This window comes from Dendrobates tinctorius, unplaced genomic scaffold (genome assembly GCF_039654945.1).
Source record: "Dendrobates tinctorius isolate UK_male_01 unplaced genomic scaffold, ASM3965494v1 ptg000016l, whole genome shotgun sequence".
NCBI lineage: Eukaryota > Metazoa > Chordata > Amphibia > Anura > Dendrobatidae > Dendrobates > Dendrobates tinctorius.
This window is the reverse complement of record NW_027361684.1, coordinates 4,131,636-4,145,290: the sequence shown is the minus strand read 5'-3', so window position 1 is coordinate 4,145,290 and position 13,655 is coordinate 4,131,636. Positions and strand designations below refer to the sequence as shown.

The 13,655-nt window shown below is 40.5% G+C and overlaps 1 protein-coding gene across 4 annotated transcripts in view; it reads left to right on the top strand.

Moving 5' to 3' along the window:
- Positions 1-13,655, top strand: part of CTPS2 (CTP synthase 2) — a 249,215-nt gene that overhangs the window by 195,567 nt on the left and 39,993 nt on the right. For all 4 annotated transcript variants that reach the window (XM_073565279.1, XM_073565278.1, XM_073565276.1 and 1 more), the window contains one exon: positions 3,470-3,614. In XM_073565279.1, the coding sequence (XP_073421380.1) occupies positions 3,470-3,614 (145 nt within the window). The remainder of the gene's footprint in view (positions 1-3,469; positions 3,615-13,655) is intronic.

Here is a 13,655-nt window from a genome sequence, read left to right as displayed (position 1 = left end):
CCTGCAAGTTTGTCAGATAATACTCAGTTTCTTCCTGAAAATGATTGCAAACACAAATTCTTTGGTATTATTATCTTCATTTAATTTGTCTTAAATGAAAAAACACAAAAGAATATGAAGCAAAAAGCAAAACATTGATCATTTCACACAAAACTCCAAAAATGGGCCAGACAAAAGTATTGGCACCCTCAGCCTAATACTTCGTTGCACAACCTTTAGCCAAAATAACTGCGACCAACCGCTTGCGGTAACCATCAATGAGTTTCTTACAATGCTGTGCTGGAATTTTAGACCATTCTTCTTTGGCAAACTGCTCCAGGTCCCTGATATTTGAAGGGTGCCTTCTCCAAACTGCCATTTTTAGATCTCTCCACAGGTGTTCTATGGGATTCAGGTCTGGACTCATTGCTGGCCACCTTAGAAGTCTCCAGTGCTTTCTCTCAAACCATTTTCTAGTGCTTTTTGAAGTGTGTTTTGGGTCATTGTCCTGCTGGAAAACCCATGAGCTCTGAGGGAGACCCAGCTTTCTCACACTGGGCTGTTATGAATGGGTCACCGAGGAGAAAAAAACAAAACAAGCTAAGTCACAGAAAACCAGAGAGGTTGGTAACTATGCAGATTGCAGTTCCCTGATCCTAACCACACAACTAGCAGCAGCCGTGGAGCGTTCCTACGATGGTCCTAGACACTTCGTCACAGCTGGAGGAATAAATAGGCCTGAAGCAAGAAAAGGGGAAAACTAACAGCCCCAGAGCAGACCCCAAAGGAAAGACAGCCCCCACACATGTATTGACGGTGAAACAAGATGAAAGCACAAACACAGGCAGGAAAGTAGGCTGAGCAAACGATGGGGCCCAAAACTAACTAGAAAGGATAGGAAAGGAAAGACACTGTCTGCAATCTGCAAAAAACCCTACAAAAATAAAGTCCAACACTTCTGATAGCAAAATTAACCCTGAAGTCACTAGACTTCTCCCACTACTGTATATCAGCACTCTGAAATATTCTGAGACAGAGCAAAAAGAGGCCAATCTAATAAGGGACAAAAAGCAAATTGGCAAATACAGATAAATAAGAGTGGAAATTTAGCGCAGCTCCAGCCGGGGCTGGCTGACCACACAAAAAACTGAATAGACCAACAAAATCAAGTGTGAACATTAGCAGAAAAACTTAGCTTTAGATGACTGGAACAGAGCTGAAAACCAAGACCTGACAAGCCAGAAGGAATCACCAGCACCAGACTAGGGCGTCGGCTGTCTTAAATCCAGTCTGAGATTCCTGAGGTCCAATCGTCATCCTCATTCAGGTGGCAGATCTCTACTGATTAAATCAGCCTCACTACCTCCTGTTACCACCAGAGGGAGCCTGGAAGGAGAACTCACAACTGGTGGACCAGAAAATGAACTCACAACACTGGGCCCTACATTATGCTGCAAAATTTGTTGGTAGTCTTCAGACTTCATATGCCATGCACACGGTCAAGCAGTCCAGAGCCAGAGGCAGCAAAGCAACCCCAAAACATCAGGGAACCTCCGCCATGTTTGACTGTAGGGACCGTGTTTTTTTCTTTGAATGCCTCTTTTTTTCGCCTGTAAAATCTATGTTAATGCCTTTGCCCAAAAAGCTCTACTTTTGTCTCATCTGACCAGAGAACATTCTTCCAAAACGTTTTAGGCTTTTTCAGGTAAGTTTTGGCAAACTCCAGCCTGGCTTTTTTATGTCTCGGGGTAAGAAGTGGGGTCTTCCTGGGTCTCCTACCATACAGTTTATTTTCATTCAGACGCCGACGGATAGTACGGGTTGACACTGTTGTACCCTCGGACTGCAGGGCAGCTTGAACTTGTTTGGATGTTAGTCGAGGTTCTTTATCCAACATCCGCACAATCTTGCGTTGAAATCTCTTGTCAATTTTACTTTTCCATCCACATCTAGGGAGGTTAGCCACAGTGCCATGGGCTTTAAACTTCTTGATGACACTGCGCACGGTAGACACAGGAACATTCAGGTCTTTGGAGGTAGACTTGTAGCCTTGAGATTGCCCATGCTTCCTCACAATTTGGTTTCTCAAGTCCTCAGACAGTTCTTTAGTCTTCTTTCTTTTCTCCATGATCAATGTGGTGCACACAAGGACACAGGACGGAGGTTGAGTCAACTTTAATCCATGTCAACTGGCTGCAAGTGTGATTTAGTTATTGCCAACACCTGTTAGGTGCCACAGGTAAGTTACAGGTGCTGTTAAATATACAAATTAGAGAAGCATCACATGATTTTTCGAACAGTGCCAATACTTTTTTCCACCCTCTTTTTTATGTTTGGTGTGGAATTATATCCAATTTGGCTTTAGGACAATTCTTTTTGTGTTTTTTCATTTAAGACAAATTAAATGAAGATAATAATACTAAAGAATTTGTGTTTGCAATCATTTTCAGGAAGAAACTGAGTATTATCTGACAAAATTGCAGGGGTGTCAATACTTTTGGCCACAACTGTATTACACCATCGGTTGATAACACTGCAAGAAAAGCTGCTGTTTCTCTGTCTATATGATAACTATATTCAACCAATGCCTAGTTTAGAGGAACTGGGTCTGAGCAGAAAAAGTAAATTAATGTGCATGCAAATTGTAATTGCATATGAACACATGACCTTTACAAAGAGAAAACCAAAAACAAAACACAAAACAAATATCCTGGAATAAAAAAGTAAAAAATATATTGCAAAAATTGCATGAAGGTAGTAATAATAAGGGTATTTAGTAAACATAATTTTGATCAAAATAATGTAGAAGCCATCCTGCCACGTCAAGGCAACCCTTGTGGGACAGTCCTAACTCTTGTATTTAAAACCTTTCCACTTGTCAAGTGACGTAAATGTGAACAAGGACAGAGGGACTGAACCACCAGTAATAGTATAGGCCAGACATGATCGATTTCCCAACTCAGAAACAGGGCGGTCACACCCTTATATGCACAGAATGCACAATGAAACAAATGAGGAACTGGGTCTGAGCAGAAAAAGTAAATTAATGTGCATGCAAATTGTAATTGCATATGAACACATGACCTTTACAAAGAGAAAACCAAAAACAAAACACAAAACAAATATCCTGGAATAAAAAAGTAAAAAATATATTGCAAAAATTGCATGAAGCTGCTGTTTCTCTGTCTATATGATAACTATATTCAACCAATGCCTAGTTTAGTATCATTGTAGGGCGACTTGCCACAAATATCATCCAATTATAACTTACTTTACATTCTTCGAATACAACGCGGGAATTGTTCTTTACAATTCTCTAAGCAGAAACGTTCTAACTTTTAAGCCTCATGTCTTGTTAATTATTGAAATTCCCTTTTTCTATTATGAAAACCGGATGTTTAGAATTTGCATTTCCACCATTAGTCATGCACTATTTTATATAGAGTGTAAACTTTGCTTTTTTTGCTGAATCAAAGTCTTCTGTCTGTAGATCATCCATACTTTGTTGGCGTGCAGTTTCATCCAGAATTCTCATCCAGACCTATGAAACCTTCTCCTCCCTATCTAGGACTTATGTTGGCTGCCTCTGGAAAACTAACTTCATACTTACAGAATGGCTGTAAATTGTCTCCCAGGTAATTATAAGCTTATCTACATTTAATACTGGTTTCTAGGCACTCACAAAAAGCTGATACTAAGATAAGTTGTCACGATCCTTTTCTTGGATCTGTGTCAGATCTGGATTTCCTCATATAAACTTTTTTCCTTTCAGGCCATTGGGGGTTAATGTCAGTTTTGCCGCCCGGTGTCCGCTGGTGTTATTGCATGGCTGGTCTGTTTTGCTATGCAGGTGGTTGACCACTCCCAGCTTCCTTTAAAAAGTCACCAGGTGCTGTAGCTCATTGTTGTTGATACACTTGCTCTTGGGAGACCAACCAAGCTGGAGTTCAGGAGCTGGCAGTTCTGTGGTGCTTCAGATGTTTGCTGTTGTCAAGTGGCTAACTCTGCTGTCCAGGAGCATTGCAGCAGAGCAAGCTAAGTTTTGTTTTACCCTATCTGTTGTATTTTTCCTTTGGGTTTTTTGTGCAGTACACTTTTTCCCTGTCTCACCTCCTGGGAAGGGGGTTGGGGCCTTTTAGCTCAGGGCTAAACAGGAAACAGGGATAGGTCGGGGACTTGGGCCTCACTACCATTAAGTGTACCCCCAAGTTAAGGAAAGACAGGGCACCGCCTTTGGCCTGAGGGGCGGTTTAGGGGCCCTGGTTCCACATCATCTGTTTTCCCCTTACTGCCCCGTGACATAAGTTGTCTGGGATTTAAAAAAATAAAAATTGGTTTGAAGGAAGGAAATGTGGTAAAATAAGTAGAGATGGGAGAGACGTTTCGCATGGCTCTGTTCCGTTAGCCAGGTCAGTAATCTGTGACCGCTGGACCAGAAGTCTACAAGTCTCCTTACCTCTTGGCATTCCTAGCTGTTCTTTTGATTGCCTGTGCTGGCGTGATATATACATGATTTCGCACCAGCCTGGATCTTCAAAAGAAGGGTTGAGTATACCGGGAGGTGAGGAGATTCGCAGGGCTCCTGTCCACCGATATTATCATACTGATATGGCTGATGGAATCCTGGCACTCGATTCTCCCATCTGTAAAAATTACTATTACCTGTAAATCCAGTGGTTCCCAACAGTTTTGCAGCTATGACAATGTTTACAATTATGAATGTAGCCGGTCACTGGCATCATTGGGGATAATTGCATGTACAGTATGTGACCCCTGAGATCAGTCAATGGCTGCAACAGTCATCTTAAGGCATCATAACTGCAAGACATGTGGGAACCACTGGAATGGCGGGCGTAAGTAGTTGACAGTCTTAGGCTGGTTTCATATTAGCGTTTTTTTGTGCAGCGCATCGTGCGCATGCGTACCTATGTTTAACATGGCATACGCATGGTCTTGCGTTTGCATGCGTTCGTCTGCGTTTTCATGCGCATGCGTTTTTTCAAGGTGTCCGACCAAAGGCGTCAAAAAAACGCATGCGTACGCTTGCGCATGGAATGCGTCAAAACAACGCATTACAGTCTATGGGAACGCAGGTATGCGCATGGATATGTGTACGTCTGCGTTTGTGTACGCATGCGTTTTAAGAGTAAACATGGCTAGAAACGTTAAAACGCGCATAAAAAGCGCAAACGCATGCAAAAACGCATGTGCGTTTTTCCATGCGCTTCTACTTGCACACGATGCTGTGCGCACAAAGACGCAAATGTGAAACTAGCCTTATGTGCTGCAGTGCAGATCTCGTTAGCTGCACAGCTTGATTGAAAAAGTAACTAAAGTAAATTGGTAGGAACCAATTGTCTTAAAATAAAATATTTTTTCTGCTTCTCATCACAGCACTGTCTTTCCACATCCTAATGGTTGAGACACTTTCTATTCACTTTCTTTGAAAAGTCAGTAATTCTTCAGCCTGGGATTTTGATTCAGGAGCTCTTAAGGTACTGTCACACTTAGCGATGTACCAGCGATCCCGACCAGTGATATGATGCGGTCAGGATCGCTGGTACATCGCTAAGTGGTCGCTAGTGAGCTGCCACACAGGCAGATCTCACCAGCGTCATTGCTGGGGCCGGGGGTCGCTACTTACCTGTCAGACGAGGCGATCCTGACGTCCTCCCGCCCGCGTCCACGCGTCGCTCGTCTCCACAGCAGGAAGCCCCAGCAGGAAGCTGACGACGAGAAACGGTCCAGCCTGTTCTCGCGCAATCAGCGATAACCAGCGGGGGAGCGGGTTGTAGGTAAGTATCAGACACAGCGATATCGCTAGCAATATCGCTATAACGTCACAAGTTATAGTGATATTGCTAGCGATATCGCTTAGTGTGACAGTACCTTTACTGTCTGACATCGCTCAGTCCTCACTACCAGCAGAGATAAAGCAGAGGGGAGTGAGTTCTATCAGTATTTTTTGCAGCTTCTTTAATTCCTTACCTGCTGCATGCAAATGTGATTGCTGCATGAAAAGAGTTTGACAGAGGGAGATTACAACCTCTGTTGCTTGATTGGCTCTCTACAGTGCAATTGTGGGGAGCCGATGGTTGCTTTGGTTACAGGGTCCTAACAAGTAGCCTATAGATCTGACAAAGATAAAACTCTAATAGATCATTCAAGAAGCACAATAAATTACGCAACCTGGAAGGCTCGATAATGCACTGTACTACATAAATAGTGCAGTGTATTATCATTAGCGAAGGGAATGAGGATGTCGAGTCCATGTGGGTCGAAATACATGGAGGGGAAAATAGTAACAAAATTCTTATTGGGGTCTGTTACAAGCCCCCAAATATAACAGGAATCATGGAAAGTTTACTACTAAGGCAGATAGATGAAGCTGCAAACCATAATTAGGTCCTTGTTATGGGGGACTTTAAATTCCCAGATATTAACTGGGAAACAGAGACCTGCGAAACCCATAAAGGCAACAGGTTTCTGCTAATAGCCAAGAAAAATTATCTTTTACACTTGGTGCAGAATCCATCCAGAGGAGCAGCACTTTTAGACCTAATACTGTCTACCTGACAGAATAACAAATCTGCAGGTCGTCGGGCATCTAGGAAATAGCGACCACAATATTGTACAGTTTCTCTTGTCTTTCGCTAGGGGGACTTGTCAGGGAGTCACAAAAACACTGAACATTAGGAAGGCAAAGTTTGACCATCTTAGAGATGCCCTTAACCTGGTTGACTGGGACAATGTCCTCAGAAATAAGAATACAGATAATAAATGGGAAATGTTTAAAAATATCCTAAATAGGCACTGTAAGCGGTTTATACCTTGTGGGAATAAAAGGACATGAAATAGGAAACACCCCATGTGTCTAAATAAAGACGAGGGGCAATTAACAGTAAAAAGAAAGCATTTAAACTACTAAAGCAGGATGGCACCGTTGAAGCTCTAAAAAATTAAAGAGAGAAAATTACTTTATCTAAAAAGCTAATTAAAGCTGCCATAAAGGAAACATAGAAGCACATTACTAAGGGGAGTAAAACTAATCCCAAACTGTTCTTCAACTATATCAATAGTAAAAGAATCAATAGTGAAAGTGTAGGCCCATTAAAATATTGTGAGGCAAGAATGGTTGTTGATGACAAAGAAAAAGCTAATATATTGAACACCTTCTTCTCCATGATATTCACGGTGGAAAATTAAATGCTAGGTGAAATGCCGAGAGACAAAGAAAACCTTATATTAAGGGTCACCAACCTAACCCAAGAAGAGGTGCGAAACTGGCTAAATAAGATTAAAATAGATTAATATCCGGGTCAGGATGGCATACACCCATGAGTACTAAGAGAACTAAGTAATGTAATAGACAAGCCAATTATTTCTTATATTTAGGGACTCTAAAACAATGGGGTCTGTTCCACAGGACTGGCGCATAGCAAATGTGGTACCAATATTCAAAATGGCTCTAAAAGTGAACCTGGAAATTATATGCCAGTAAGTCTAACCTCTATTGTCGGTAAAATATTTGAAGGGTTTCTGAGGGATGTTATTCTGGATTATCTCAATGAGAATAACTGTTTAACTCCATATCAGCATGGGTTTATGAGGAATCGCTCCTGTCAAACCAATCTAATCAGTTTTTATGAAGAGGTAAGCTATAGACTAAACCAAGGTGAGTCATTGGAGGTGGTATATCTTGATTTATCCAGAGAGTTTGATACCGTGCCACACAAGAGGTAGGTACACAAAATGAGAATGCTGGGTCTGGGGGAAAATGTGTGTAAATGGCTTAGTAATAGAAAGCAGAGGGTGGTTATAAATGGTATATTCTCTAACTGTATCGCTGTGACCAGTGGGGTACCGCAGGGGTCGGTGTTGGGACCTTTTCTCTTCAACATATTTATTAACGATCTTGTAGTATGTTTACACAGTAAAATATCGATATTTTCAGATGATACAAAACTATGTAAAGCAGTCAATACAAGAGAAGATAGTATTCTGCTACAGATGGATCTGGATAAGTTGGAAACTTGGGCCAAATGGTGGCATATGCGGTTTAACAATGATAAATGTAAGGTAATACACATGGGAAGAAAGAATCAGTATCACCATTACATACTGAACAGGAAACCACTGGTTAAATCTGACATGGAGAAGGACTTGGGGATCCTAGTTAATTATAAACTTACCTGGAGCAGCCAGTGCCAGGCAGCGGCTGCCAAGGCAAACAGGATCATGGGGTGCATTAAAAGAGGTCTGGATACACATGATGAGAGCATTATACTGCCTCTGTACAAATCCCTGGTTAGACCGCACATGGAGTACTGTGTACAGTTTTGGGCACCAGTGCTCAGGAAGGATATAATGGAACTAGAGAGAGTACAAAGGAGGGCAAAAAAGTTAATACAGGGGATGGGGGAACTACAATACCCAGAGAGATTAGCAAAATTAGGATTATTTAGTCAAGAAAAAAGACGACTGAAGTGCAATCTAATAACCATGTAGAAGTATAAAAGGGGCAATACAAATATCTCTCCGAGGATCTGTTTATGCCAAGGAAGGTGACGGTCACAAGGGGACATTCTCTGCATCTGGAGGAGAGAAGGTTTTTCCACCAACATAGAAGTGGATTATTTACTGTTAGGGCAGTGAGAATCTGGAATTCCTTGCCTGAGGAGATGGTGATGGTGAACTCAGTCGAGGGGTTCAAGAGAGGCCTGCATGTCTTCCTGGAGCTTAACAATATTGTATCTTACAGTTATTAGGTTCTTTAAAAGGATGTCGATCTGGGGATTTATTCTGAAGGAATATAGGCTTTACTAGATGGACAAATGCCTTTTTTCTGCCTTGCTAACTATGTTACTATCATTGCAATCAAAAGGTTGCATTTTCAAGTCCTGTTGTGGGTCCAATAAATTTGTAAAAAAAAAAGGAATCCTAAATGTTTTCAAAAGATTAATAATTGTAAAAAAAAATAAATCTAATTTTTCAGAATTAAAAGTAATTTTATTGAAAAACAAACTACCAAAAAGATACATATCTGGTATTAAAACATTCATAAAGATCAGTACAATAAAAATATATCCTTACTTATTCTGCACAGTAAATATAATATTAAAAATATATCCTTACTTATTCTGCAATAAAAATATAATATTAAAAACTATAACGAAATTGCAATTTTTATTTGTCCCACCTCATTTAAAATTAAATAAAAAATGATCAAAAAGATTTATGGACCCGAAAATGGCACTAATAAAAATGCATAAAACAAGTCCTAAAACAATAGTTTGTTACCATCCCAAAATTGTGCTATACAAATACAACTCATCTTGGGGAAAAAAACAAGCCCTCATTTAGCTACGTCAATGAAAAAAATAAAAAAATTATGTCTCCTAAAATGAGACAATGAAAGAAAAAAAGTGTTCACATTAAAGGGACGCTGACAGTTGGATCTATGCTTGCAAAATTAAATATATGGCTGTATCTGTCTTTTAAGTCCCTGTGGCAGGTCGACTCACTTGGCTTATTAAAGACGTAGACCCAGGAACCGTTTCTATTTAAAGTCCGACTGGTTTATTGCAATCCTCATAAACCACATCACCATTAAACATAATAAATACAGCCTTTGTCTGTCAGGAGGTAAAACATAAAGTAGCAAGTCCATACAATAGTGCTGGTTAGCCCACCCTGGCTTAGATTCCAGCTTCTATGTCCTTTAGTAAAGAACATTCAATCCAGGAGACCTGCAATCTCCAGAGCTTGCACCTCCAGACTCACCCACACTCAAATGCTCTAGAAAGCTGGGCATTTATCGTCTGGACTCCTCCCACTCTACATCTGTTCAATCATCCAAGCACTGTACATGGCTGATTAACCTCTCTCATCACTTAGTGTGCTGGATGATTTTTCATAGGTTTATATTACTGAAGCTAACCTCAGTGCTACATATCTCCCCTCTAGTACTTTGCCAGTGACTTTATCACAGCCCATTGTGTGGTGTACTGTGAGTTTAAAGTATATAGTGGTAGTTACTTTTTCAAACTTTTTCCACCACATATTCAAAGGACCTTGATTAGTCGAAAAGTTGGTCATTATAAATGGACCATTTTTACCCCATCTGCTGCACGCTGCGTAACTGTGATCCCTGAGCCGGCCTCACTCTCTCCTCCAAGAACTTTGAATTCCACGGCTGCTTGTGAACACTGCAACTTCGACCATGCTTGGTGCTCAGTGCTTGAAACGCATAGGAAAATAGTCTTTATTTTAATTCCTCTTGTTTAATTTTAAGAGTAAATTAGTAAATTAAGTTTTAATTTTTTTCATTGCGGTTGCTGGAACCTGTTGTTCTATACGTCTTATCTTTCACCTGGGAACCGGCCCTTGGTTTCTGTCTGTGCACCGCGCCCAACAAAATTGCTTAATTATGTGTATTTGGTGAGCTGATGTGAATTTTGTTCCGTTTAGGCTAAGGGCAGATTAGCGTATAACACCGGGTGCGATATGCTAATGACACTCCGTGAGCGTGAGCCAAGTGTCAGTGCACTATGCCCTAACGCTCTCACATGCAAGAATCGGATCAAAGGTGTGAAGAAGGAGAAATTAATCTCTCCATCTTCTCCATTGCCTGTCTGGACATGTGTTGGACTGCTCTCGGACGACATGTGAATGAAGTCCTATGTTTTTCATCCTTTCATTGACTTTAATGCGTGAATGCTGTGGTTTCATTGCGAATGCCCAAAGTCGCAGTGTTCACAATATAGGTGTTAATCTTCAAGGCCAAATAAGACAATGTCGGTCAAGGGTTCATTTGATTCCAAACTAAACTTTGATTTTCTTGTGTCTGAAAATCTAGTATGTCTTATACGCTAACGAGTTTGGGAAACAAATTTTGACCATGGTCCTAAGACTGTTGTGAGAAATGTATGATAATTCTGTTTGTTTTCCTTTCTTGTAAAGCACTAATGTTTTGTGCCAGGAATTTCAAGGAGATCAACAATGTTAGCATACTGCATTCTCTTGGTAGAGAACTGGAAATATTTTACAAGGATAGATAAAGAACATTAGCATTTGGTCTGAAAAGTAGGCAACGTCTTATTTTTTTTTTGTTTCCCCACAGTATTGTATAATCTCTTTTACTTATAAATAAGGGCTTCACCACAAGGAACTTTCTAAGAGCTTTTTTGAATTTTAACACAAAATAGAAAAATCTCTCTCTGCTCCCTTTAGAGCTTCATATACAGATCTATGTTCTAACACAAAGCTGCGGAGTAAGACATTTACAGACCTCAGATTAATCAGTGCTGACTACTGTTCGGTTGGAGCGATAACATCCAGACATCTATAAAGTCAATTATTTTCAACGTCCAAAAAGTTTAGTTTTATGGATAGAGTGCTCGATTCTCCTGAATTAATAATTAATGCATTCATTCCTATGCCGTTTCCATTGGATCTATAATGTGCAGATTTTCAGTAGTCACAGATTTTAATTGAACAATTTTTATTAAAAATAATGTATATTATAATGAAAAACATAGAACCACATATAATCTCCTTATTGGTTCTATAGAAAAGACACTTTGTTAAATGTGCAAATTAATGATTTTTTTCCTGTTTTTCTTACATGGATTTGCAGAGCAGATTAGTAGTTTGGTTATTGCCAGGGCTTTCTGAGAATGGAATTACTAATAAAAAGAATTACACCTGCAATGATTCCAGTCCCCTTTAGTAGTCATTGCCTTTATATACAGCCATGTGTATATCCCATTCATTGCAAGGAAATGCTGTAATTAATCACATTGTGCTTACATTACTGCACAATCTGCTGCCCAGCATTTTAAGGTACTGTCACACTTAGCGATGCACCAGCGATCCCGACCAGCAATATGACGCGGTCAGGATCGCTGGTACATCGCTAAGTGGTCGCTAGTGAGCTGCCACACAGGCAGATCTCACCAGCGTCATTGCTGGGGACGGGGGTCGCTACTTACCTGTCAGACGAGGCGATCCTGACGTCCTCCCGCCCGCGTCCACGCGTCGCTCGTCTCCACAGCAGGAAGCCCCAGCAGGAAGCTGACGACGAGAAACGGTCCAGGACGTTCTCGCGCGATCAGCGATAACCAGCGGGGAAGCCGGTCGGAGGTAAGTATCAGACATAGCGATATCGCTAGCAATATCGCTATAACGTCACAAAAACCATTAAGAAACAGGATTGCTTTAGAGAGAAAAAGGGAGGGGAAAAAGTTAGCACAGATAGGCTTGTGAGATGTGACATGTGCGTCAGGGAGAATGAAATAACCATAAATTTAGGGTATGTGATGCCATAAATGCAGGAAATAATCACCAAGAGCCATGGTCATGAGACTTTATGTTAGGCCGGGGTCACACGAGTGTGTGTTCTCTCGTACAAGAGAATCAGGCCGATTATGCTAATGACACTTGGATGAAACTCTGTCAGAATTTGATCCAAGTGTCACCGTTGTATCGTCTGATTCTCTCCCATGAGACAATCGCAGTACGGGTGCGGAGAAGACAGAGATATTAATTTCTCCGTCTTCTCCATTGCCAGGGTCCGTGGTAATCAGACAGCAGTCCGATGTTCCACACTCACCCATAGACTTAAAAGGATGACTCAGATACACTTGCGTCACGCTGTGATTGTTCTCTCATGCCGAATCGGCACGAGAAAAAAAAAATCACAGATCTGAGCTGCCCCATGGAATAACACAGCCGATTTTTTATCGGATAGCACTTGTCCGATTTGCCATGTAATTTTTCAGTCAAACTTTCTCTGTTTGTAAATTTCTAAACATATTTAGATAGATGGATTGATCTCTGGAAAACAGAAGTCACGCTGTAAGGGCTCAGGGTGCAAATCCTTGTCAAACTTCAGAAAGGTCTAAAGTAATTAAAATCGAAATAAACAGCAGCGCGCCTCAACTTAAGTGAAAAAAACAAAGCAATAATCGAGATGCCTTTATTTTGCCAATAATGGAACTCCAGCCATTGTATAGTGCAACAGAGTGACATTAAATCCTATCGTGTGCGCATGAACACTTCTATCAATAAATGGCTACAAATGGCGTGCGTATAATAAATAGGAATGCATTTCACTGTACGCACTTTCACATTGCTTTTATTAGCTTTTATGCATATTTAACACATTGTCATTGTGTCACAATGTACATGATTCATTTTGGAAGAATCATGACATGTTTGACATTTGTTAATTAATTGATAATTATGTGTTCATGCCTATACTCTAGTTTAGTTCTTAATGTCACTCTGTTGCAACGTACAATTACTTGAGAAAGGTTCCAGGAGGAACGGAAATGTTGCATGTATCTCGATACTTTTTTTCACTTGAATCGGACAGTGCTGCCTTGTTTGGACAATAGATAGATAAATATTTATTTTCCCAAACTTTGGGCGTCTGCAGCCACCACTTAGTTGGAGCTATGGAGCTTACTGCATACTGTTGAATGCCACAAGACACTCCAGAGTTTCTCTGTGCATTGTCATTTGGAGCTTAAATACAGAAATTTTCAAACTGTATCTCCAACCATTATAATAATACATTTTATAAAATGTGTTTTTAGAAAGCTGAATATTATTAAAAGACATTTAAACCCCGTACACATTAGATTAATGTCATCAGAACCTGCCGATATCGA